This window comes from Lutra lutra, chromosome 4, assembly GCF_902655055.1.
Source record: "Lutra lutra chromosome 4, mLutLut1.2, whole genome shotgun sequence".
Lineage (NCBI taxonomy): Eukaryota > Metazoa > Chordata > Mammalia > Carnivora > Mustelidae > Lutra > Lutra lutra.
Genome location: NC_062281.1, coordinates 166,966,495 through 166,993,523, shown reverse-complemented (window position 1 = coordinate 166,993,523; position 27,029 = coordinate 166,966,495). Strand labels below are relative to the sequence as shown.

The 27,029-nt window shown below is 40.5% G+C and overlaps 1 protein-coding gene across 4 annotated transcripts in view; it reads right to left on the bottom strand.

The window, feature by feature from the left end:
• Window positions 1-27,029, bottom strand: part of TRIT1 (tRNA isopentenyltransferase 1) — a 49,010-nt gene that overhangs the window by 11,681 nt on the left and 10,300 nt on the right. For 2 of the 4 annotated variants that reach the window (XR_007126752.1, XM_047726716.1), the window contains exons 2-4: window positions 7,069-7,209; window positions 1,465-1,563; window positions 617-759 (exon numbers count right to left, since the gene is read on the bottom strand). Coding sequence is in view for 3 of the 4 variants with exons in the window: in XM_047726716.1 (XP_047582672.1) it covers window positions 617-759; window positions 1,465-1,563; window positions 7,069-7,209 (383 nt within the window). In the remaining variant the exon portion in view is untranslated. Of the gene's footprint in view, window positions 1-616; window positions 760-1,464; window positions 1,664-6,783; window positions 7,210-27,029 lie in introns of those variants that run through there. The other 2 variants (XM_047726717.1, XM_047726718.1) reach the window with 2 other exon arrangements.

Sequence of the window (27,029 nt, the reverse complement as noted above, 5' to 3'; positions counted from 1 at the left end):
TACCTCCCACTAGGAAAGCTGCTGGGGCAGAACTCAGCATTGCGCCATCAATTATGAAACTCAAATCACAATGTAAACCAACTGCATGCCAGAAAAAATTTATATGAAAACTGTTATACAAGCAAAGATCAAATAGAAAATGAAGCACAATTACCTAGGCCCTAGGGAAAACTCCATTGTATTATACATTTTATTCTTTTTTTTTTTTTTAAAGATTTTATTTATTTATTTGACAGAGAGAGATCACAAGTAGACGGAGAGGAAGGCAGAGAGAGAGAGAGAGGGAAGCAGGCTTCTCGCTGAGCAGAGAGCCCGATGCGGGACTCGATCCCAGGACCCTGAGATCATGACCTGAGCCGAAGGCAGCGGCCTAACCCACTGAGCCACCCAGGCGCCCCTGTATTATACATTTTAAATTAACAACAAAGTTGGGTGCAATTATTTATTGAGGGAGTTGGACCGAGGCAGTACCTTAGGGCCTCGCAACCTGTGAGCTGGGAACATACCAGTCTCCACTAACTGCTATTACCAAACTCCTCTCATTACCCAGGCGCACTGAAGAACTGACTGCCCAACTCCAGAGGGACTCAGGCTCAGTGGGCCCAGGCTCTCTTACCTGGCCACTTTGCGTTTGTCATGGGGGTGCAGCTTGGCAGCCATTTCTGGGTCCACTTGGCTTAGGCGTTTGTGGAGGACGTGGCCATCCTCCTTCTCAAGCTCTTTTCGGTCGGTCAATTTCTTGGTGCCCATCTCATGGGGCTATTAAGAAGGTTCAGAAGTAAATTTAATTCAACAGTTCAACAAGTACTGCAACAGTGTATATGTCAGGCACTTTGCTAGGAGTTTGGAATACAGAACAGAGAGAAACCAGAAGGTCCTGCCATAGAGTGAAAGACCGTAGAAAATTCCAATATACTGTGGTAGTGTGGTGAGGCCACAGCACACAAAGGAGGACTTCCTGCTTGGGGAAGTGCTAGGGTACCTGCTTCCTTGTCAGAAGTACAAACACAAACCAGGGCTAACACATCTGTATTAACATATTCAGGAGTCTAGTCTTCTCAGCAAGTGGCCAGGGTGGACCAGGACTACCCACACATTACAGTCTGCAAAGTCTCACCCTATGCAATAACATCTCCGTCAGAAGGGTTAGTGTTAGACATCTCACTGATGTACAGATTGTTAAAGCCAAGAAATGCTGAGTCAGACTGATGTACTGTTAACTTACACGAAGATGCTAATTAATTCACAGAGGAGCATTTTTCCCACACACGGCCCCTGCCCTCAGGCCACCCTGGAGGAGCACACTTCACATATGGAGGTGGCATTTGCTTTAGAATATTAAGTAAGAAAATTACAGTTGCTGAGTTTAAGAAATAGACAGGAGTCAACCTTCCTCCCACTAAAATTAGCTGGCAAGAAAGAGGAACCCATTTCCTCAGTGACTTACAAGTGAACTAAACATACCTTAGTATTGACAAGAACTTTCCAGAGCAGAGATTCAATGTAATAATTGGTTCCTCCCACGACAATAGGAATTTTGTCTCGGGCAAATATATCTTCAATGTGAATGTTAAGAAAGACATCACAATATTTAATATCAAGAAGAGCATCCTGACTCACTTGGGAAGGAGGTATTAGCAAGAAACCACATTCATTTACTTGTCTGGAGAACAGAGGAGAAAGGGTGGAAACCAAGATGAACTGATATCCGTCTTCACTGTTTCCCATGAGTTCTCAGAAGCATTTCCTATTTGTTCTAGAGGGACTTGCACAAACCATACAGATGCATGATGGTAATTCCTTCCAGTTCTAGAAATTTCTAGGCCTTGCTGCTAAAATTCAAAGCTTGCTTGGTATTCCAAATCAGTTTAATGAGCACAAGCCCAAGGGCTCTCAGCGAACCAAGTGTTAGCTGCTCAGGAAGCCACCACAGTGACGTCCATTATGGGACTGCCTTCTGAGATAAAATACAAGTTGGTTTCTCTGTGCTATGGTTCTCAGTCAGAAGTGACTGACTCCATCAGTCCCCATCATTATGTGGTAGTACTGGACATTTCAGCCCCACTTGAGACTCCACCAGATAAACTGAGAAGCAGATTCCAAGGACAAATAGATCTCAATTACCATATCCAACTCTCTGACAACTTATCCAGCCTGTGCTTCAGTTTTCTCACCTGTAAAATTCTCCTGAATTCTAAGGAGCATTAAATGTGACAAGGCACATAAATCCCCTACCATGATGCCTGAAATATTTGCTTTCAATTGAGTAAGCACTGAATTAACTTGAGCCACTATTGTTTTTAAATCCCGGCTATTTTGAATTCTTCTCTTTAGAATCCCTGTTGAACAGATAATTATCTGCTTTATGAAGGGCTTTGCTTCTGAGGATAATTGATAAAAAGAGATTTTCAACCTAGACAAAGACTCATTTATGCATTTCTTCCCTTGCCAGCCTATCTGTGGGCACAGAGATAGATGACCTCTTTTCTACCAGAAGCCCACGAACCCCAAGAAGTTGGGGTGGGATGAGAAGAAAGCTGTTACCAATCAAGGATCTTAAAGAAGAAACATTCTTTCTCTATTTGTTGTTGTTGGTTTTTTTTTAAGATTTTATTTATTTGAGAGAGACAGAGGGAGAGAGCGAGAGAGAGCCTGGTGGGGGCAGAGGGAGAAGCAGACTCCTTGCTGAGCAGAGAGCCCAATCCAAGGCTCCATCCCTGGATTCTGGGACCATGACCTAAGCCAAAGGCAGACACTTAAGCGACTGAGCCACTCAGGCACCCCTCTCAATTTGTTTTTTAAAAAGAAAAATATTATATTCCTCCTCTTAAGTACAGGAAGCATACAATTACAGTAAATGTAACATAAATTCAAATATATACTATGATTAACAAAGGGAAAGGGAGCAAGGGAAGTAAAAAGGGAAGGGGAAAATGGTGAGATGCCAAAAAGAGAGAGAGAGTGGAAAAGAGGGAAGGAGATGGGATAGGAGATACTTGGTGGTAAAAGGTTTAACTTGTTTGCCTAATCCATGAAACAACTGTGATCCTGGGCAAAACCTTTCTCTCTGGGCCTCTGTATCTAAACCTTACTTAATCTGTCAAATTAAGAAGGTGAACTGGATACTTCTTAAGGTATTCAGTTCTGACATTCTGATTTTAGGTTCTTACCTAAACTCAGAAATCTCCAATTCTGTAAGGGATGGGTCATCCCTTACTGCCCTCTGAAAACACCATTTTCTATCAGCTCTTTTTGAACAACCAAATCGTCTTAAAGCAACAACATACATTTAGTGATATGTTTTAATATGCCAAGGGCTTTCATATATATTATCTCACCTGATACAACTGTCTCATAAAGCAGGTAAGGCAAGAATTATCTGCATTTTTAATCTCTGCCTATTTGATAGGCAAAAAAATACGATCTCATTATTCTGATTTGCATGGCCTAAACAGCAAGGCTAAAAACCCTTTTTCATGTTTACCATCACTTGTATTTCTTCCTTTGTGAATTACTACTCAGGCCCTTTAAGTATTTTTCATATTAATTCATATGAGTTCTTTATATATTAAGGATATTAACCATTTGCCTTTCCTATGTTACAAAGTTTTTTTCCTCTGGCCTGTAGTGTTTTTTAATTTTGTTTATAGTGGGCTAATTTTTTTTAAATTATAAAATATTAAATACAAATAAAAGAACATATGTAAATTATGAAGCTTAATAATAAACATATACTCATGAGCCCAATGTAAAAAAGGAGTATTACCAATTCTTTTGAAGCTTGTATGTATTCACTCCCATCCCAGCTCCCTATTACCCCTCTCTGTGGGGAAACCTGAGATTTGCTATCCTGAATTGTCTGGTTTTCTTATCATTCCCTTGCTTTTCTTTACATTATTCCTTATGTGTATGTAACTCCCTCAAAAATATATTGGTTAGTTTTGCTTGCTTTTTTTTTAAGATTTTGTTTATTTATTTATTTATTTATTTGACAGAAAGAGAGAGAAAGCGAGCGAGCGAGCGTGTGCACGCACAGGCAGGGGGAGCAGTGGAGGGAGAGGGAGAAGTAGGCTCCCCACTGAGCAGTCAGCCAGATGTGGGGCTCGATCCCAAGACCCTGGGATCATGACCTGAGCTGAAGGTTCAACTGACTAAGCCACCCAGGCACGCGTTTTGCTTGCATTTTAACTTTTATGATAAATGGTATGAATGTATATGGTATGAATGTCTATAATTTCTCATATTTTATTGTTTCTGAGATTCTTCCACATTGACTGCTGCATGTAGGTACAATTTATTCATTTTCACTGCTGAAAAAGTACTTATATGAACAAAGCAAATTTTATACATTCTTCTGTAAGTAAGAATTTAGGTGTTTGTTTTTGCCATTAAAAGCAATGCTGCTATGAATGACATCTATCACCTATCTCACACGCTTGGCAAGGTAACTCTACAGTAGATACCTAGTTCTGGTTGATATATATTCCTGCTGACACAAATTCTTAATTTGAATATACTGGAAGCTAGCTACTTTTGTTTAAAAAAGGCAGGGGGTGCCTAGGTGTACAGTCAGTTGAACATCCATGACTCTTGGTTTTGGCTTAGGTCATGATCTCAGGGTCCTGGGATCAAGCCCCATATAGGACAGGGAGTCTGCTTGGGATTCTCTCTACCTCTTCCTCTGACCCTCCCACTCGTGCTCTCTCTCTCTCAAATAAATAAATCTTACAAAACAACAACAACAGCAACAACAAAAACAGGGGTGCCTGGGTGGTTCAGTCATTAAACATCTACCTTCGGCTTGGGTCATGGTCCCAGGGTCCTGGGATTGAGCCCCATGTCGGGCTCTCTGCTCAGCAGGAAGCCTGCTCCTCCCTCTCCTGCTTGTGTTCCCTCTCTCACTGGGTCTCTGTCAAATAAATAAAATCTTAAAAAAAAAAAAAAGAAAAAAACCCAGAAGGTTATGGAGATGGATGGTGGTGATGGTTGCACGACAGTGTGAATGTATTCAATACAACTGAACTGTACACTTAAAAAATGGTTAAGTGGTAAATTTTGTGTGTATTTAACACAGTAAAATAAATGAAAAAATTGAGTTAAAAAAATCCATTAAAGTAACTTCTTTAGAGGGCTGCCTGGGTGGCTCAGTCGTTAGGCTTCTATCTTCGGCTGGGGTCATGGTCCCAGGGTCCTGGGATCGAGCCCCACATCGGGCTCCCTACTCGGTGGGAAACCTGCTTCTCCCTCTCCCACTCCCCCTACTTGTGTTCCCTCTCTCGCTGTGTCTCTCTATCAAATAAATAAATAAAAATTAAAAAAAGAACTTTTTTAGTAACCGTGTATCTACAGAGTCCTTCCCTACTCGAAAATCATGTAACTACTCAATTATTATCCCATTTGTTTTAAAGTTTCAAAAATACATATATTTAACTCTGAAATCCATCTGCAATTTATGTCATACATAATGAGGTCATGATTTTATTTTTTCCAAAAAGATTAGCTGTCCCAAGAATATTAACTACTGTATTCTCTATTGTTTTTTTTTTAAAGATTTTATTTATTTATTTGACACAGAAAGAGAGATCACAAGTAGGCAGAGAGACAGACAGAGAGAGGGGGGAAAGCAGGCTCCCCGCTGAGCAGAGAGCCCGATGTGGGGCTCGAACCCAGGAACCTGAGACCATGACCTGAGCTGAAGGCAGAGGCTTAACCCACTGAGCCACCCAGGTGCCCCTGTATTCTCTATTGTTTTAAATGCCACCTTGATCATAAGATAAATATATATAAACATTTTAATTTGTATCTGAGTTTTCTATTCTGTGTCATAAATTTGCCCAGCATAAGTTCAATACTATTATAATTATTATGAATTTTCCTCATATCTTAATATCTGGCAGTCCAAATTTTTTAAAGCAATCCCTATACCCAACATGGGGCTTGAGCTCACAAACTGGTGATCGAGAGCTGCATACTCTACCAACTGAGCCAGCCAGCTACCCCATCAGGAAGCCTGGACAATTAAAACATAAGGACAGTCCCCCCCTTATATTATTCTTTCTTCAAAATATACTGGTGTTGAAACTAATAGAACACTATATGTTAACTATACTAGAATTAAATTAAAAAAAAAAAATAACAAGGGGCGGGACGCCTGGGTGGCTCAGTGGGTTAAGCCACTACCTTCCGCTCAGGTCATGATCTCGGGGTCCTGGGATCGAGCCCCGCATCGGGCTCTCTGCTTGGCGGGGGGCCTGCTTCCTCCTCTCTCTCTGCCTGCCTCTCTGCCTGCTTGTGATCTCTGTCAAATAAATAAATAAATAAAATCTTTTAAATAAATAAATAAATAAATAAATAAATAACAAGGGGCACCTGGGTGGCTCAGCTGGTTAAGCGTCTAACTCGATCTCAGCTCAGGTCTTAATTTCAGGGTTGTGAGTTTAAGCCCTGTGTTGGGCTCCATGCTGCGCGTACAATCTACTTAATCAATCAATCAATCAATCAAAGATCACTGATCACAGAAAAAAAAATCTTCTTTTAGCTGTCCTCCCCCACCCAATAATCCCTATTAAATTCTAACTATAACTCCACTATATTTGTAAATTGATTTTGTATCCCCATTTAAAGGGTAGGAAACTGAAGATGAGTTGGGTAAATGTTCTACCCAGTAAAATTCACTTGGTCCAAAGAGGCAGTTCTGGGACTAGAACACAGATTTTCTAGTTCCTAAATCAGTGTTCTCTCCATTAAAACAGCTTCTCAAATTTTAATATGCATATAAATCACCTGGGACTCTTGTGAAATGCAGATTCTGATTCAGTAGTTCTGGAGTGAGGCCCAAATTCAGCATTTCTAATAAGCACCCAAGGGATGGCTGGTACTGCAGTCTGACAACACTCTGAGAAGCAAGGGTACTGTATCTTTTGATCCATATAGTTCTGATGGGGGTGCTGCCTACTGGTTCTTCTTAAGTCTTGGCTTAGAAGAAACTGTCACTGAAATGAAAACTTCTTTCTTGGCTTGGACTGCCTGGCACCCACCGAACCTAGTTGCTGTCTTTCCTAAGGATATCAGAGCAGTTGCCTTGTTCCTGAAATCCACAACTGTGTAATTTGTCACGAGAGGATCCACAAAGCTGATCATGTGGTGCTGGCACATTCTCTGCTCTTGGGCAGAAACCTTGTTGGTGATGATGTCTAGGCCTTCATAAACCTAAGGGAAAGAAAATAGGCATGAGAAAGTCACCTGCCTCCTTAAAAGGCACACTTGCCCTCCAGCCAAACACGTGACTGACCCAAAGCCACAGGGTAGATGTGTTCTAAGCCTACGTGTTCAGAGCACAGCAGACCCACAAAAACCTAAGACAAAGGAAGCAGAAGAAAACAGAACATTGACTTTCTTTTTTTTTTTTTTTTAAAGATTTTATTTATTTATTTGACAGAGAGAAATCACAAGTAAGCAGAGAGGCAGGCAGAGAGAGGAGGAAGCAGGCTCCCCGCTGAGCAGAAAGCCCGATGTGGGGCTTGAACCCAGGACCCGGGATCATGACCTGAGCCGAAGGCAGCGGCTTAACCCACTGAGCCACCCAGGCGCCCCAGAACATTGACTTTCTTATCAAATAGTAGCTATTAGCTTAGACTTCAAGATAAAAAGTGTATGTAAATCAATGCTCAACTGAGAACTAATTCTTCAAGATTAATTGGAGGTTCTTTAGGCTTAAAAATGGGCAGATTGTTTTATTTATTGTACTTATCACAAGTCTCCAGAAAGGTAACATTTTGCATTGCTCATAGTTCTACTTCAAATGCTTAGGTATTTCTTGGATTTAAATGGCTCTGAGAGATTTTTTAGAATCTTGGCTCCATTTATAGAGAAGTGGCCTATTTACAAAGATACATATAAAACACACACATACACACTTTGAAGTCAGAACCCCTAATACTGCTATACTCTAATGGAAACATTGTGATCTAACCAAATTACTGCTTCAGGGGGTCAGCACATGCAGTCTAAATACTCAAAGGCAATATCCTGTCTGTAAGCTCTTGATCTGCCAATTCAACTAAAAAGTTCAAATGTACTTCTAAATGCAAGGTCTCAGATGGAGAACAGATCTGAAAATACTAGTTTGGAAATAGGGATGAATGCTTTGAGATTAAATGTTCTCTCTGTAATCACTGATTCTACAAGGGAGCATTGAATGAACAAATAATAAGTTCCATAGAGCCCACAAAGATGTTAAAAGCATTTTTTATCTCACATTTCCCTTTACTTACATGAGTGTCGATTAAGTACAGTACAGTATAATGGTTAGGAGGAAGGACACTGGCGCCAGGCTGCCTCAGATCAATTCCTAGCTCTGCCGCTTCCCAGTTCTTTGTACTTATGGAGTAGTCAGTTACTAACCTCTCTCCACCTCAATCCCTCATCAGTAAATGAGGATAACAGTATCTATCTCATGGGGTTGTTGTGTGGATTAAGTGAGTTAATACATGCAAAGCACTTAGTTTTTGCCTACCACACTGCATACACTATACAGGATCATTATGTAACTACCTGTATTACAACCACTACTACTATCACAACGCAAGGACAATGGGAAATAAGTTTAATGTCATTATCACTCTGAAGCTTCTATGCTCTTAATGACCACGGTTATTTACCCAACAAGAATATAAGCTATCTTCAAGTAAAAGAAAATTGTTAATTAGTAAAATAGTGCACAGAAGAAATATAAAGAGCCATAGGGAAAGAACCAGCTCTGCCTTTAACTCATTTAATCTGCACTTGACAACAGAATTGCATTCTCACACCCGAAAACTGATGGAGTCTTAAATCACAGGGTGTTTTTTTTTTGTACATCTTGAATAAGATGTCCTCCTAACATTATAAAGTGCTGTAGCACATACTGTACATTGCAGTCTTCCGCACAAACTAAGAAAATTAAAGGAAGGAAAGGAGTTAATAATTGCGTGTTATGGGTGCCTAGGTGGCTCAGTTGGTTAAGTGTCTGCCTTCAGCTCAGGTCACAATCCCAGGGTCCCAGGATCGAATACCATGTCGGGCTCCCTGCTCCATAGGGAGTCTGCTTCTGTCTCTGCCCCTGATCCCACTCATTCTTTCAATTTCTCTCTCAAATAAATATGTAAAATCTTAAAATTTAAAAAAAAGGAAAAGGCATAGTTGAAAATGCCCAGTTACCATTCCCCACCTCCAAAAAGCCAAAATGTAAATATCTCTACCAGTAAATCCTATCAGATATACATTTGTAGATAAAATTTCATCCTGAGTCCTGCCTTTATGTGTATCTTCTAGAACTCCTAAAAATGGTAAGTTTAAATAAACACATTAACATAAATCAAACAGAAGGTAAGCCCAGAACAAGGCTCACCTTATTTATTAAAGGAAGTGGCCTACTGTACTGTTTATGGTATATACAAATGCCAACAAATAATAGAAAGAAGGAAAAGTAATTAATGGTTTAAAGAAGAAAGGAGTATTAAAATTAGACGTCTTGGGACGCCTGGGTGGCTCAGTTGGTTGGGCAGCTGCCTTCGGCTCAGGTCATGATCCCAGCGTCCTGGGATCGAGTCCCACATCGGGCTCCTTGCTTGGCGGGGAGCCTGCTTCTCCCTCTGCCTCTGCCTGCCATTCTGTCTGCCTGTGCTCGCTCGCTCTCCTCTCTCTCTCTGACAAATAAATAAAATCTTTAAAAAAAAAAAAAAAAACTAGACGTCTGGCTCACAAGAGTTAACAAAAACTCTAATACACACAAAAGTACTACATCTTGGTTACCAATGTAAATTGTCCTCTTTGAGTGATTTGTCAACTTTTTATTTCCCATACCACTGAATTAAAAGAAACTGGGCATAAAGATATGGGTGATACTAAGTGGATAACTGATGATAAAAGGATTGTTTATTTTTAGGTATCATATGGTTTTATAGTTATGTTTAAAAAAAAAAAGGAGTCCTTAACTTTGAGGTATACACTATACTGAGGTACACATGAATGAAAATATTTTTTTAAAGAAATTAGAACCAATCCAAGGTTATGTCTATAATAATGTTTCAGTCTTCCATTCTAATATGACTTCTTTCAATAGTTACTGATGTGCTGTTATAGTTGAGCTTACAAATGACTGCAACTTGTGATCACAGCTACTGTATATTTTTTCATTTTACCCATGAATAAATTTTTCAAAAGATTTTATTTATTTGTCAGAGAGAGAGAGAGAGAGAGAGAGAACACAAACAGGGGTAGCAGCAGGCAGCACAGGCAGAAAGAGAAGCAGGCTCCACACTGAGCTAGGAGCCCGATGCAGATTCGATCCCAGGACCCTAAGATCATGATCTGAGCCAAAGGCAGATGCTTAACGACTGAACCACCCAGGCATCCCCCATGAATAAATTTTTAATAAGCAAGAAGGCAAGGGTAGGTGAAGGGCATATGTAAAGTACATCTATATCTGCACTGCATGAGAGCAAGAATGATGCTACAAAGAAATTTGTTAATAATGACACAGGAATTATGATCACTGGCTGGCTCAATCGGTAGAGCATCTAACTCCTTTTTTTTTTCCCATTCATTTAGCCAACACATAGTACATCATTAGTTTTTGATGTAGTGTTCACTGTTGCATTAGTTGCATATAACACTCGGTGCTCATCACATCATGTGCCCTCCTTAATGCTAATCACCCACTTACCCTACCCCCCACACCCACATCCCCTTCTACAACCCTCAATTTCCCAGAGTCAACAGTCTCTCATGGTTTGTCTCCCTGTCTAATTTCTTCCCATTCAGTTTTTCATCCCTTCTCCTGTGGTCCTCTGCACTATTTCTTATATTCCATATATAAGTGAAACCATATGATGATTGTCCTTCTCTGACTGACGAGCACCTGACTCTTTTGGGATGGTGGGTTCAAGCCCCATGTTGGGTGTAGAGATTACTTTAGGAAAAAAAAAAAAAAGGAATTATGATCACTGAATGAAAGGCAGAACAATGGTGCAAGTAAAATTTGCAGTAACATTCATAACATTAAAATTTTATGTTATAGGGTTATAGGGGCACCTGGGTGGCTCAGTCAGTCGAGCAACCGACTCTTGATTTTGGCTCAGGTCATGATCTCAGGATCCTGGGATCAAGCCTCATGTTGGGCTCAGTGCTCAGTGGGGAGTCTGCTTGAGGATTCTCTCTCCCTCTCCCTCTCCCTCTCCCTCTGCCCCTTCCCTTGCTCTCACATTCTCTCTCTCTAATAAATAAATCTTTTAAAAAATTTATGTTTTTGTCCTGCTTTTCACAATAGGGGAAAAAAAGTATATGAAGACTGGGACCCATGTTCCGATAATGGGGTAGGAAGCGCAAACTAACTGAAATAAGATCGTCCAAGTGTTCCTAACTACTGAAGTGAGGTGAGACGCACAGCAGTGCGACTAGCATTCACTCTATCTTTTTATATGCTGGAAATTTTCCCTAGCAAGAAGTTACTTTTAAAAAATTTGGGTGCACTTCACACCCACTAAGATGGCTACTGTCAAAAAACAAAATAATAATTGTTGGTGCAGATGTAGAGACATTACAACCCCTGTGCTTTGCTGGTGGGAATATAAAATGATGCAGCTATGGATGGAAAACAGTACAATGATTCATCAAAACATAAAAAATAGTGGGGTGCCTGGCTGACTCAGTCTGTAGAGCATGTGACTCTTGATCTCAAGGTTGTGAGTTCAAGCCCCATAAAAATATAAAAAATAGGGGCACCTGGGTGGCTCAGTCAGTTGAAGTGTCTGCCTTCAGCTCGGGTCATGGTCCTGGGGTCCTGGGATCGAGTCCCATATCAGGCTCCCTGCTCCACGGGGAGCCTGCTTCTCCCTCTTCCTCTCTCTCTCTCTGTCTCTCATAAATAAATAATTTATATATATACAAATAAAATAGAATCACTATATGATCCAGTACTCCACTTCTGGGTACAAACCCAGAAGAACTGAAAGCAGGGAGCTGAACAGATATTTATGCACCCATGTTCATAGCAGCATTATTCACAGAAGCCAAAGGTGGAAGCAATCCTTGTTCATCATGAATGAATGGATAAACAAAATGTGCTGTATACATATAATGGAAAATTATTCAGCCTTTAAAAGGAAGGAAATTCTGACACATACTACAACATGGAAGAACCTTGAAGACATCATACTAAGTGAAATAACCCAAAAACAAAAAGACAAATATTATAGGATTCTACTTATATGACATAACTAGTTAAATTCTAAGGCAGAAAGTAGAATGGTGGTTGCCAGGGGCTGGGGCAGAGAAGAATGGGGACGTATAAAACAGGTACAGGATTTCACTTTGGGAAGACCAAAAAAGTTCTTGAGATGGAGGGTGATGATGGTTGGAGACAATGTAAATGTGCGTAATGTACGGTAAAACAGTAAATTTTATGTCATGTATATTTTACCACATATAGTTTACCATAACAAAAAACTTGTAAGACAGAGTTTTTGGTATAATAAGAAACCAGCGAATATTAGCAATGAAATGAAATTTTCAAAACTTTGTTGAATTTTTCAATTCTTTTTCTTTTTCATTTTTTTAAGAGGTTTTATTTGTTTATTTGAGAGAGACGAAGAGTGCATGAGCAGGGGGAGCAGGAAAGGGAGAGGGAGAAGCAGACTACCCGTCTGAGCAGGGAGCCCTATTCGGAACTCGATTCCAGGTTGCTGGGATCATGACCTGAGCCAAAGGCAGACACTTAATGGATTGAGCCACCAAGGCACCCTCTGAATTTTTCAATTCTTTTTAGTATATACCCAGAAATGGAATTGCTGGATCACATCATAACTTTTAAAATTATTGAGAGGACTAGTAATGTTCTATTTCTTGAACTGAGTTTTGATTACACAGGTATTTTCACTTTTTGGATAACTTACTGAACTGTATAGTTACGAATTATTATTTTTAGCTTTTATTTTTAAGGAATCTCTACACCCAACATGGGGCTTGAACCTATATCCCCAAGAACAAGAGCTGCACACTCCACCAACTGAGCTTGCCAGGAGCCCCATGAATTATGCATTTTATGACATACATTATTTATCAATTAAAATCATACCACCCAGACAAAAAACAAAAACACAACACATTCTACACATTTGCACTAAGGATAAATATCTAAACAAATGCAGAAACCAATCAATTTTATAAATGTCACATTTGGTCCATATAGGTATTTATATCGTAAATCCCACAACTGGGCTTATCTTAACCTGGTCAGAAAACAATACCCTACCAGGTTTGTAGCTGATTGCCTTATATTTTCCAGCTTCAATTATAGTTTCAGTGTGACTCCACCTATCAGTCAGCCAGCCCTGGGTGCTAGGAAGAACTTAAAGGATCTGTTTTATCTTCTAAAGCCAGCATGTCACTCTGTTCCATTTCCTATTCTCCCAGAGGACACCTGTGATCTGTGTACACAGAAATGACTGGATAAAATGCTTCTCTCTGCAGAAATCAGATTTTTGTCAATACTAAGGGAACTCTGACCTCTTTGTAAGGTCTGATAACTGAAATACTCTGAAAAATTACAGGTTTCACCTACTTAGCCAGTTATCAACATAACTGACTTATTTCAGCAAACATTTACTGAGAGTGTAGCCTATTATGTGCCAGATATTCTGCAAGATGTTAAGCATTCAAAGAAGATTAAAAAAGGGTCCCTGTCCTCTAGGAGTCTAGGCTAGCAAGAAACACAGATACAAATAACTACTATAAAGAAATAAATGATATAAAAGTTTGAGAGATAATAAAGTTTGACTGTAATCATCTTCTTTAAATCTCATAACCACTAAGCATTTAATGTTCTAGGTATTTAACTGGGTACTAGAAGGAAATATGCTTCTGTCTCACCTCTATTGGGAGTTTATTTCCAGAATGAAAATGTTCTGGAAAAAGGCCACAAAACTGGAATAACCCGGACTCGCCAAATCAAGGAGCTAAAGTGCCCAGAGGCACTAATCAAAGTGAGTGAAATTTACAACAGAGACCTAGAGGAAAACCTGTAGAATCTAGAGCTGTGTTATCACCCAGAAGTAAATTGTCCACCAGGGGACATTTAGCAAAGTTAAGAAACACTTTTGGCTGTCACAACTGCAGGGGTGGAGGTGTGGCTGGTATCTAGTGGGCAGAGGCTAGGGATGATGCTAAACATCCTACAATGCAAGGAACACCGCCCACCAGACACACACACAACCAAAAATTATCCAGCCAAAGAATGTCAACAGTCCTGAGGTTGAGAAACACTGATCCAAAGAAATTCTACCTTGGAAAAACTCTCCCAAATCTTTAAGCGTACAGCTAAAGATCACTCATGTAAGGCTCCATCCCTCTATGGTTGTCATGCTGTAGGGTGGTCCTACTGGGTTTGTTAATCAGCAAAATCCTGAGCACAGACAGATCATGGAGCTGTGTCTGAATGCAGGTTGGCTACAGTGCCCAACACTGCTGTCTGCAAGCATGAGGAAAAGCTGCCCACCCCCCCATTTGTTTTTCTTTCCCTCCCCCTTTTGACTTCATTTCCTTCCCAATCCAAATTAGATCCTGAAGTTCTTCAATCACTTCCTTGCCTCTATAGATTACATCTGCTCTGAAAACCACACTCACAGATTATTAATCAATACAATTACCTATCTTCTCTGCTAACTGCTCCCCTCTGCTCCATGGATATCTTACTCCTTGAGATCACTAATGAACCCCGACTGTCAAATATTAACACTCTTCTACTAAGCTTTCAAAACACATTTAATGGAAAAACCAACAATCTGATACCACTCGACTCTCTCATAAATCATTCTCATTTGGAGTTTCAATGGCAGCAGTCTCTCCAGTTTTTCTCCCTATCTCACTGGCCCTTCCTCAGTTTCCCTACTAAAGCCAACACTGATGTATTAGCAATATCTCTCATGGTAACAATAATGAGAAATGTTCAACCCTATGGTGTCTGCCTGCCATTTCTACACTCTGAACTGTCAGACAATCATGGTTTCTATAACCATTTTTGTGCTAACTCCCAAAATCCATATCTACAATCTAGTTCTCTCTTGATGCCAGACCTGTATTTTCAACTGTCTAGTGGACATTTTCATCATCGTAGAGAGGCATTTAATATAGTGAAGTTGTTAACAGTAAAGACTCTGGAGCCATGTTGCCTGGATTTAAGTCCTTGCTCCACTACTTATTAGCTATGTAACCGTGGGCAAGTTAATGAACTTCTCTGTGCCTCAGACTTTATTTACAAAGTGAGGCTCATTTTAAACCTAACCTCAAAGGGTTATGATGAAAATTAAATTAATACATGTGAAGAATATGTACTAGGGCCTGCCCTATAGGAAGCAGTCAATAAATGTTAGCTATCATCCGCAGCAGCAGCAGCAGCACTCCAGACACCTGTAACCTGCTATGTCCAAAACTGAACTCCTTATCTTCCCAGGCATATTTGAGTAACCACGAGATAATCAAACCAAAAACCTTGAAGTGATCCTATATCTCTGTATCCCAATCTCTCCCCACATTTCCAATCCTTCAACTTTTGTCCATACTTGTTCCTAAAATGATCTCAAAGCTCACCATCACCACTTCCTCATTACTTCACTGCCATTACACCATCTGAAGGCTTCGTGATTTCCCCTACTAGACTGTTCATTCCATCAGCTTCCTTGTTGATCTTCCCACCTTTACTATAACCCCCCAATTTATGCCCACACTGCAGCTGGGGAGCTTTCTAAAATGAAAATCTGATCTCATCCATCCCCAAACTCTTTAGCATCCACCTTCTGATGAAAGCCTGCTTTGAGATCACTTCTCATTCCTACTCCTTGTGTGCTTGTCCTCTGCCCCCACAGTATGCTGCCTTTACCTGTATCACAGAAGTATTTTAAAGTCAAGTATAGTAAGTTCTATCTCCATTAGACTACAAGTTCTAAGGGAAGAAACTGGGTATTTTATCCCTAGGCCCAACACCTAACATGGTACCCAATGATACATGGAGTATACTCAACAAATATTCCATGCCTGAGGTAGAGTGCTAAATCCTATGTTAAAAATTTCACATCCTATGATGTTACATTGGTCTCTATTTTACCAATGAGGAAATTAAAACTTAGACACGTTATGTAACCTTCCCAAAGTCACACAGCAAGTTAGTGGCAGAGGCAAACTTTTAATCCATGTCTTCTGATTTCTTATTGTTCTTTTCCCAGCATGTTCCTAATCTCCATTCTATACAAATCAGCTCTGTGACTTTGGGAAGTCAGCTTTCTTTCCTGGAACCTCAAGCTCCTCATTTCTAACACCCCCTTTAATTCTAATAGCCCAAATTTAAGAAAAAAGAATCTTGGCATAGAATAGTAAAAGGAAAATTTATTTTTTATTTTTTTAAAAGATTTTATTTATTTATTTGACAGAGATCACAAGTAGGCAGAGAGGGAGGAAGCAGGCTCCCTGCTAAACAGAGAGCCCGATGCGGGATGCGGGGTGCAGGGCTCATCCCAGGATGCTGGGATCATGACCTGAGCCAAAGGCAGAGGCTTTAACCCACTGAGCCACCCAGGCGCCTGAAAATTTATTTTTTTAAAGGATGTTGGCACTCACCAGAAAGATGATTTTCCCTTTCAATTGAAAGAATTTGAATTTGAATTTGATATTCAACTGAAGAGATGTGGAAAAGTAGGAAAAAGGTCAATTTCTTGCTTAACTTTCTTTTCTTAATAAAAGAATGACTTTTTAGGGACGCCTGGGTGGCTCAGTTGGTTGGACGACTGCCTTCGGCTCAGGTCATGATCCCGGGATCCCGGGATCGAGTCCCACATCGGGCTCCCAGCTCCATGGGGAGTCTGCTTCTCCCTCTGACCTCCTCGCTCATGCTGTCTCTCTCTCAAATAAATAAATAAAATACTTAAAAAAAAAAAAAAGAATGACTTTTTAAAAATTTAACACTTTATTAAGAAAGAATGAACTAGCTGCAGGAACATCATGGCAGGCAACTACTCCTTTTACCTTTGTTTGGCCGAAGTTCAACTGCAGACATGCTGACTAAATCAGGCAGATTAAGATGCTCAGAAAGCAGGAGAACCTGTACCTAATATGTTCAGTCAGCCTGTTGAGAGGAGTGGTTTGGAAATTATAGTCCAGATCATGACTTTTACTCTTCCAATTGTTATCCCCATTTAAGAGAAAAGGGGTGGGGGGGGTTGTGCCTGGCTGGCTCAGCATGCAACTCTTGAACTCAGGGTTGTAAGTTCAAGTCCCACGAATGGCATAGAGATTACTTAAAAATAAAACCTAAACAAAAAAAAAAAAAAAAAAAAATGAAAGGGGACTAGAATCCTTTAACAGAAGGTCATGCTTCTCAAACTGAGAGGTGCATACATAGTATACTTACTATGCATTCTTCAAGAGCACCAATCTAAATGGTAAAAAGAACCTGAAACATTTTTACATCTAAGTAAACATAGATCAGGGCGGAGAATGCAAAATTGGCACGTACTTTTAAGTTAAAGCATGAGAAACTCTGCAACGAAGAGTGTCTGCTGTGGCTGCTTGGAGGTCTACCTGCAAACCCTGGCAAAGAATGGATATAAGGAAATTCAGAGATCATGGACCCAGTCCAATCACTTAAAATTTTATACTTGAGAATATGGAGGCTCAGAAAGCTTCCCTGGACATATGACTGACTGGGACCAGAGACAACTAAAGCCTTGAGGCTCTGCTTATAACACAAGCTGTTTCTGCTGCCTCTTACCAGTAGAATTTTTATCCCCATTTGACTCTGGTCGTTTGTTTGCTTGAAGTAATGAATTCTTACTAAGGTGAAATTAAATTCCAGAAACCAAGGAGAAGCCTGCTTTCATACACTGAACCCCTTCACGGTTAAAGAGTAAATGTGACAGAAAGCTAAAAATATACACAAAGACAATGCCATGTGACTATAATGCTGGGACAGAAACAAAAGGGGTCTTTTGAGAAAATAAAATTAATAAAGTTCCTCTCTGTGGTCACTTTTTTAACAGCCTCAAGATTGGCCCATTTTTGAGGGTTTCAGTGATATTTTCTTTCAAGATCCCCATGATAGAGCATATATTATCTGGAGGTCTAGGTCTAAGTTAGAGAGAGGTAGTAGAGTAAAATCAAGCCAGAATGCCTAGATTCAAATTCTGGCTCTACTACTCAACTTCATGTTGCAGATTATTTAAGTTTCTAAATTTTCTTTGCCTCAGGTTTCCTAATCTATAAAATGAGGATAATAATAGCACCTATACTCCTCACTGGGTTATTCTGAAGATGAGAGTTAATACAGGTAAAATATGTAAAATGGTGGCAGGCAAGTGTGATAAGCACTATATAAGTGCTTGATATTATCTGTATTTAACTGGTGGTTAAACAAGATTTTCCTTGCTTCTTCTAAGTGAGACCTCTGGCTAGGGTTTGAAAGAAGGGAACCACAAAACACCAGAGCTAAAAGGAGCCTTAGACACTGTGACAGACAGACACTGTAGGACCCACAAAACCTAAAATGTTTACTATCTGGACCTTAACAGAAAAAGGCTGCCCATTCCTGATCTAATCTAATCAGTTCTCCTCCCTAATATAGCCAAAGAGGAAACTAAAGCCCAGGGAGGGCAGTATCCATTCCCAGGTTATGAAGTGAGTTAGGGGAAAAGCTGGGCAGGCCTAAAACCCAGTTCCCCCAGTGAGTAAAACTGCCTCTCAGGGCTAAAAGAGGCTAAATGAAGACCACGGAATAAAGCTGTAAATTAGGAAAGAATATCCACACCTGAAGAGTTAAGCAAATCATCTAATTCTAATCAACGGGCATTTACTGAATACTATAAGCCTGGGAACCAATGTTTTTTAGTGCTCTCCAGGTGACTGCAATGTGCACCTGAGAGCGAGAACCACTGCTGTAAGAATTGTGCAAGGCACTAGCAAGATGTAAACCAAAAAAGGAGAGAGGACACTGACTGGATAGCTCGGTAGCTAACCAAGAGTACCAGCCCCGACAATGTAGAATCCCTTATTTCCTCTGCTACATCATGTGTAGGGGTCCGCAAGGGAAGAGCAACAGGCACAGTGAAGGCAAGGACATCTTGGATATACCTTCATTCACACTAGAACGTCAATAATATTTTTTAACAACATCTGTAAGTTCCAACGGTTCAACAAATTATAAATCTATTACAACATTCTCACTTTTTAAAAACAAGCTCTATGCCCAACATGGGGCTTGAATTCACAACCTCAAGATCAAAAGTTAAACTCTCTACTAACTGAGCCAGCCAGGCACCCCTATAACATTCTCTTTCTAAAAGAATGTTAAGGGCGTCTGGGTGGCTTAGTGATTTAAAGCCTCTGCTTTCGGCTCAGGTCATGATCCCAGGGTTCTGGGATCGGGCCCCGCATCGGGCTCTCTGCTCAGCAGGGAGCCTGCTTTCCTTCCTCTCTCTCTGCCTGCCTCTCTGCCTACTTGTGATTTCTGTCAAATAAATTAAAAAAAAAAAAAAAGAATGTTAAAACCAACTTGTACTTCTAAAAAAGTGTACAAGAACATACAAATTCAAAACATTTATGACAAGACATCTGGGTGGCTCCGTTGGTAAAGCATCTGCCTTCAGCTCAGATCATGACCCCAGCAAGCTGGGATAGAGTTCTGCATGGGGGTCCTTGCCCAGCTGGGAGCCTGCTCCTCCCTAATGTCTGCCTCTCCCCTGCTTTTGCTTCCCCCACCTCCCTCTGATAAATAAATAAATAAAATCCTTAAAAAAATAACAAAACAAAACATTTATGACCCAAAAAATCATACAAAAGACAAATATGACCGACTGAAAAAATACTTCCAACACATGAGTCTGTACAAAAGATTAAAACTTAGCAATACACAAAGCCTCTTACAAATCAATAAACACAAAAATGAAAACCACTATATAGACGTGGACACACACAGGTATGAGCAAGACATGCAAAAAAGAAAAACACAAATGGCCAATGCACACTTGAAAAGAAAATTAACCTAAGAAATGAAATTAAAATGAAATCCACTTCTTGTTTACCAAACTAACAGCAATGAAAAGACAGGTAACACACAGAATTGCAAGAGTAAAGGAAAACAGACATACCACTGTGCAAACTTTCTTGAAAGCAGTCTGACAATATGCATCTAAATACAATGGGCACCCACTCAACAACAAAAAGACAACCAACCCAATTTAAAAATGAGCATAGGACCGGGCACCTGGGTGGCTCAGTTGGTTCATCTCGGGGTCCTGGGATCCCCAATCAGCGGGAAGTCTGCTCAGCTATCTGCCCCCCTCCCCTGCTTGTGCGTGTGTGTGCACCCACACCCACGCTCTCTCTCAAATAAATAAAATCTTTAAAATGTTTTAAAAAAATAAAAATGAGCACAGACCTTGATAGGTATTTCTCCAAAGAAGATATACAAATGGGCCCTAGGAAATTGTAAATCAAAACTACAAAGCAATACCACTTTTATACCCAGTAGGATGGGTATTAAAAATAAAGGGGGGGGACGCCTGGGTGGCTCAGTGGGTTAAGCCGCTGCCTTCGGCTCAGGTCATGATCCCAGGTCCTGGGTTCAAGCCCCACATCGGGCTGTCTGCTCAGTGGGGAGCCTGCTTCCTCCTCTCTCTCTGCCTGCCTCTCTGCCTACTTGTGATTTCTCTCTGTCAAATAAAAAAAAAAAAAATTGTATTTTAAAAAAATAAATAAATAAAGGGGGAGGGTAACATTGGAGAAGAGGTAGAAAACTGGTACCCTTATACATTGCTGATGGGAATGTAAAATAGTATAGCCATTGTAAAAACAGTTTGGCAATTCCTCAAAAAGTTAGACATAGAGGGGCGCCTGAGTGGCTCAGTGGGTTAAAGCCTCTGCCTTCGGCCCGGGTCATGATCCCGGAGTCCTGGGATCGAGCCCCGCATCGGGCTCTCTGCTCAGCGGGTAGCCTGCTTCCCTCTCCCTCTCTGCCTGCCTCTCTGCCTACTTGTGATCTCTGTCTGTCAAATAAATAATCTTAAAAAAAAAAAAAAAGTTAGGGGCGCCTGGGTGGCTCAGTGGGTTAAGCCGCTGCCTTCAGCTCAGGTCATGATCCCAGGTCCTGGGTTCGAGCCCCACATCGGGCTCTCTGCTCTGCAGGGAGCCTGCTTCCTCCTCTCTCTCTGCCTGCCTCTCTGCTTACTTGTGATTTCTGTCAAATAAATAAATAAAATCTTTAAAAAAAAAAAAAAAGTTAGACATAGAATTACCATATGACCCAGAAATTCTACTCCTACAATATATACTCAAAATAAGTGAAAACGAGTGTGTACATGTTCACAGCAGCACTATTCTTAACATCCTAAGGTACTACTGCCCATCAACAGATGGGACAAATTGTGATCTATACATACAAAGGAAAATTATTCAACCATAAAGGAATAAAGTACCAACACGTGCTATAAGTCTAAGTGAGAGAAGCCAGACACAACAGATTATATGATCCCATTTATATGAAATATCCAGAATAGATAAAATCTCTAAAGACAGGGGCGCCTGGGTGGCTCAGTGGGTTAAGCCTCTGCCTCCGGCTCAGGTCATGATCTCAGGGTCCTGGATCGAGCCCCACATCAGGCTCTCTGCTCGGCAGGGAGCCTGCTTCTCCCTCTCTCTCTGCCTGCCTCTCTGCCTACTTGTGATCTCTCTCTCTCTGTCAAATAAATAAAATCTTTAAAAAAAAAATCTCTAAAGACAGAAAGCACACTGGTGGTTGCCAGGGACTTGGGGGGAAGGAAAAATGGGGGAGTAACTGCTTAGGGAAATGCAGAATAGATGCTTAATGGGTATGGGGTTTTCTTTTGGGGTGGTGGAAATATTTTGGAACTAGAAAGAGGTGGTGATTGTACACCACCGTGATATACTAAATGACACTGAATCATTCCATTTTTTTTTAAAGATTTTATTTTATTTATTTGACAGAGAGAGATCACAAGTAGGCAGAGAGGCAGGCAGAGAGAGAGGGGGAAGCAGACTCCCTGCTGAGCAGAGAGCCCGATGCGGGGCTCGATCCCAGGACCCTGAGATCATGACCTGAGCCGAAGGCAGCGGCTTAACCCACTGAGCCACCCAGGCGCCCCTGAATCATTCCATTTTTAAGTAATCTCTACATCCAACGTGGTGTTCAAACTTTATAACCCTGAGATCAAGAGTCACATGTTCTACTGATTAAGCCAGCCAGATGCCCCTGAATCATTCACTTTAAAATGGCTAATGTTGGGGCACGGGGGTGGCTCAGTGGGTTAAAGCCTCTGCCTTCGGCCTAGGTCACGATCCCAGGGTCCTGGATCGAGCCCCGAATCCGGCTCTCTGCTCAGCGGGGAGCCTGCTTCCTCCTCTCTCTCTGCCTGCCGCTTCTCTGCCTACTTGTGATCTCAGTCTGTCAAGTAAAAAAATAAGATCTTTAAAAAAAAAAAAAAAGAGTTTTGGGACGCCTGGGTGGCTCAGTTGGTTAAGCAGCTGCCTTCGGCTCAGGTCATGATCCCAGCGTCCTGGGATCGAGTCCCGCATCGGGCTCCTTGCTCGGCAGGAAAGCCTACTTCTCCCTCTGCCTCTGCCTGCCATTCTGTCTGCCTGTGCTCGCTCTCTCTCCCTCTCTCTCTGACAAATAAATAAAATCTTAAAAAAAAAAAAAAAGAGTTAAAAAAAAATAAAATGGCTGATGTTATGTGAATTTCACCTCAATAAGAAAAATAATGTAAGTAACCTCTAATAATCTTAGAAAATTGGAAGAAGAGGGGGGAAGGTAATGTGTACATCTTCTCATCTAGTATTCCTATTCTAGGAATTTATCCTGAAGAAAGAATCACACAGTCCAAAAAGATATACGTGTGAAGATGTTCATCTCAGCATCATTTATTATAGCAAAAAAACAACCCTCTAAATCTCCTTCAATAGAAACCTAGTTAATAACAATACACCTATAAAATAGACTACACAGAGATTAAAAACAGAGAAGTAGAAAGTTGGAGAGCTTACACTATCCAATTTCAAGATTTAATATAAAGCCACAGTAATCAAGACAAAGCAATATTGGCAAAAAAAAAAAAAAAATAGACACACAGATCAATGGAAAAGAATGCAGCGCAGCAATAGACCTGCACAAATATAAACTGATTTTTGACAAAAGTACAAAGGCAATTTAATGGAGAAAGGACAGCCTTTCAAAAACAGTGCTGACACAACTGGACATTCATAATATCTCATACCCTATACAAAAGTTTATTCAAAATAGCTCATAGACCTAAATGTAAAATACAAAACCACAGAACTTTTCTTTTTTAAATAAAACTTAAAAAAAAATGGTGAGAAAATCTGCATGACCTTGGGTTCGGCAATTTTAGGATAGGAAATCAAAGACACAATCCATTTAAAAAGAAACAAGAGAAATTGGACTTAGTGAAAATTTAAAAACTTTTGTTCTGTGAAAGACACTGAAGAAAATGAAAAAATAAGCCACAAAGCAGGAGAAAATATTTGCAAATAACATATCTGATAAAGGATTTGTATCCAGGATATACAAAGAACTCTTAAAAGTCAGTAAGACAAACACACCCCCAAAAGATCTGACAAACACTTCAAAGATACACAGATGGCAAATAAGCATATGAAAAGATGCTCAACATCATTAGCCTTTAGGGAAATGTAAATTGACCACCAAGAGATACCAGTACACACCTATTAGAATTGCTAAAATTTAAAAAAAAAAAAAAATCCTGGAGAGAATACAGAAGAACAGAAATTCTTATTCACTGCCGGTCAGAAAGCAAAATGGCATAGCCATTCTAGAAAAAACTTTAGTTTTTATTTTTTTTTTTTTTAAGATTTTATTTATTTGACAGACAAAGATCACAAGTAGGCAGAGAGGCAGGCAGAGAGAGAGGGGTAAGCAGGCTCAATCCCAGGACCCTGAGATCATGACCTGAGCCAAAGGCAGAGGCTTTAACCACTGAGCCACCCAGGTGCCCCAAAACTTTAGTTTTTAAAGTTAAACCATCAGCAGATGTAACAGCACAAAGGAAGTGCTAACAACTTGATGTCCTCTCATAGGTGAATGGACATACTAGGGTAGGCACATCCGTACAATGGAATGACACTCAGCAATAAAGCATAATGGACTCATGCAACAACATGGGAGAATTTAAAAATGTACTTTGCGGGGCGCCTGGGTGGCTGTCGGCTGGGCATCTGCCTTTGGCTCAGGTCATGATCCCAGGGTCCTGGGATAGAGTCCTGCATCAGGCTCCTTGCGCAGCAGGGAGCCTGCTTCTCCCTTTCCTTCTGCCCGTGGCTCCCCTTGCTTGCGCTCTCTATGACAAATAAATAAATGAAAGATTTAAAAATAATAAATAAAAATAAATAATAAAATATACTCTGCTAAGTGAAAAAGTCGGACCCCAAAGGGCTACATATTGTATGACTCCACGTACACTACATTCTGGAAAAGGCAAAAGCATGGCAATAGAAAACAAATCAATGGTGGTTGAAAGTCGAGATAGGTAGAAGAGCTGACTACAGAGGACACGCAAGGCAATTTTTAGAGTGATAGAACTGTTCAATATAGTACTGTAAAGGTGGGTACCTGACTGTATTTATCAAAACCCATAAAACTGGGGCACCTGGGTAGCTCTGTCGTTAAGCATCTGCCTTCGGCTCAGGTCATGATCCCAGGGTCCTGGGATCAAGCCCAGCATCTGGCTCTCTGCTTGGCAGGAAGCCTGCTTCTCTCTCTCCCACTCCCCCGGCTTGTGTTCCCTCTCTCGCTGTGTGTGTCAAATAAATAAAAACTTAAAAAAAAAAAAACAACATAAAACTGTACTCAACAAAGAATGCACTTTACTGTTGGCAATTCTTTAAAAAAAAAATAACCAGAATGTCTGGGGAATCCCAGGATAGAATACAGACTGCAACAAATGAATCTACTTGTATTACAAATGTATAGCATGAATTCACTGAAGGGCAGTGGAATGGAGAAAAGGAGCTTACCTAAGTAACTGTGTAAAACGTTCTTAGGACTGGATACTATAAGGCTAAAATGAGCAAAAAGAACTACACACAAACATTATACCTAATTGGGAAGTTTGTTTCTCACCTAAGTAACTTGCAAACTACTATACAGGTTGTACAAACTGGTAAATACATTATAGACAATGAGAACCAAAATTTCTTACTCTCTGAGAAAGAAGTCACAAATGGGCAAGGAAAGAAACACTAGAGTGAACCTTGTGGTGCCACAGTAGAGTCAGAGATACTGGTATAAACCCATGTTTATTTTCATATATACGCAGATACTGACATAAACATAGAGATTTGTGTACACATGGAATAGTGCACATATATATGTTTCCTAGCTTAAATCCTCTCCCCTTCAGTGTGGGCTAAACTTAGCACCTCATTTCTTTCTTTCTTTCTTTTTTTTTTTTTTTTGAAGATTTTATTTATTTTTTTGACAGAGAGAGACACAGCAAAAAAGGCAGAAGCAGGGGGAGCGGGAGTGGGAGAAGCAGGATTCCCGCTGAGTAGGGAGCCCAATGCAGGGCTGTGCTGGTATCACGACCTGAGCCAAAGGCAGACACTTAACAAGTGAGGCACCCTGGTACCCCAGCAATTCATTTCTAACAAATAGAGTACAGAAAGGGACTTCACAGTGGCGAAATCTGGCAGACACATCCCAAACTAAATGATCAAGGTTAACATCACCAGAAATAAGTCATATTGCCATCATGCCCTGATATGATGTAATGAGAAGGGTACTTCACCTCTGTGGTATGCTTTCCCAAAATCTGTAATGCTAGTGTAATCATAAGAAACCATCAGACAAACCCAAATTGAGAAACAGTCTACAGAAGAGCTGACCAGTAGTACCCTTCAGAAGTCAGAGACTGGAAACACCTGAGAAACTGCTACAGACTGGAGGAGCCAAAAGAGACACGATGACCAAAGGCAACATGGGACCCTAGATAGGATCCCGAAAACAGAAGAAAGATATTAGTAGAAAAACTGGTGAAATCTAAATAAAGTCTACAGTTGAAAGTACTACATCTATGTCAATTTCTTAATTTTGGCAGATGTACCAAGATGATATATGATGCCAATTTTAGGAGAAGTTGGGTAAAGGGTATATAATAACTCTCTGCTATCTTTGAAACTCTTATGTAAATCTGTAATTACTTCAAAATTTAACAAACAACAATAATAATGTAGAACAGAGTTTTTTGGTTTTTTTTTTAGAACAGAGTTTCTTAACTTCAGTATAATATATTGATATTTTGGGCAAAATAATTCTTTGTTGTGAGGAGCTGTTTTATGCATAGTAGGATCTTTATCAGCACTCCTGATCTCTACCCATTAGATGTCAGGAACCCACCTCCCCAGTTGTTACAACCAAAAATGTCTCCAGAAATTGCAAATGTGCCCTGAGGGGGCAAAATAACCCCAGGTTGAGACCACTGATGTACAGTTATATTAACACATAAAGAGGGCCGCCTGGGTGGCTCAGCGGGTTAAGCCTCTGCCTTCAGCTCAGGTCATGATCTCAGGGTCCTGGGATCAAGTCCCATATCAGGCCCTCTGCTCAGCAGGGAGCCTGCTTCCCCCTCTCTGCCTGCCTCTCTGCCTACTTGTGATCTGTCAAATATAAATAAAATCTTTGAAAAAATAAAAAATAAAAAGACATACATAGGAGCACCTGGGTGGCTCAGTGGGTTAAAGCCTCTGCCTTTGGCTCGGGTCATGATCCCGGGGTCCTGGGATCAAGCCCTACATCGGGCTCTCTGCTCGGCAGGGAGCCTGCTTCCCCCCTCTCTCTGCCTGCCTCTCTGCCTACTTGTGATCTCTGTCAAATAAATAAATAAAATCTTAAAAAAAAAAATGAAATGTATGAGTCAATTTATATAAAATTGGATGAACCTGAGGACATTATGCTAAGT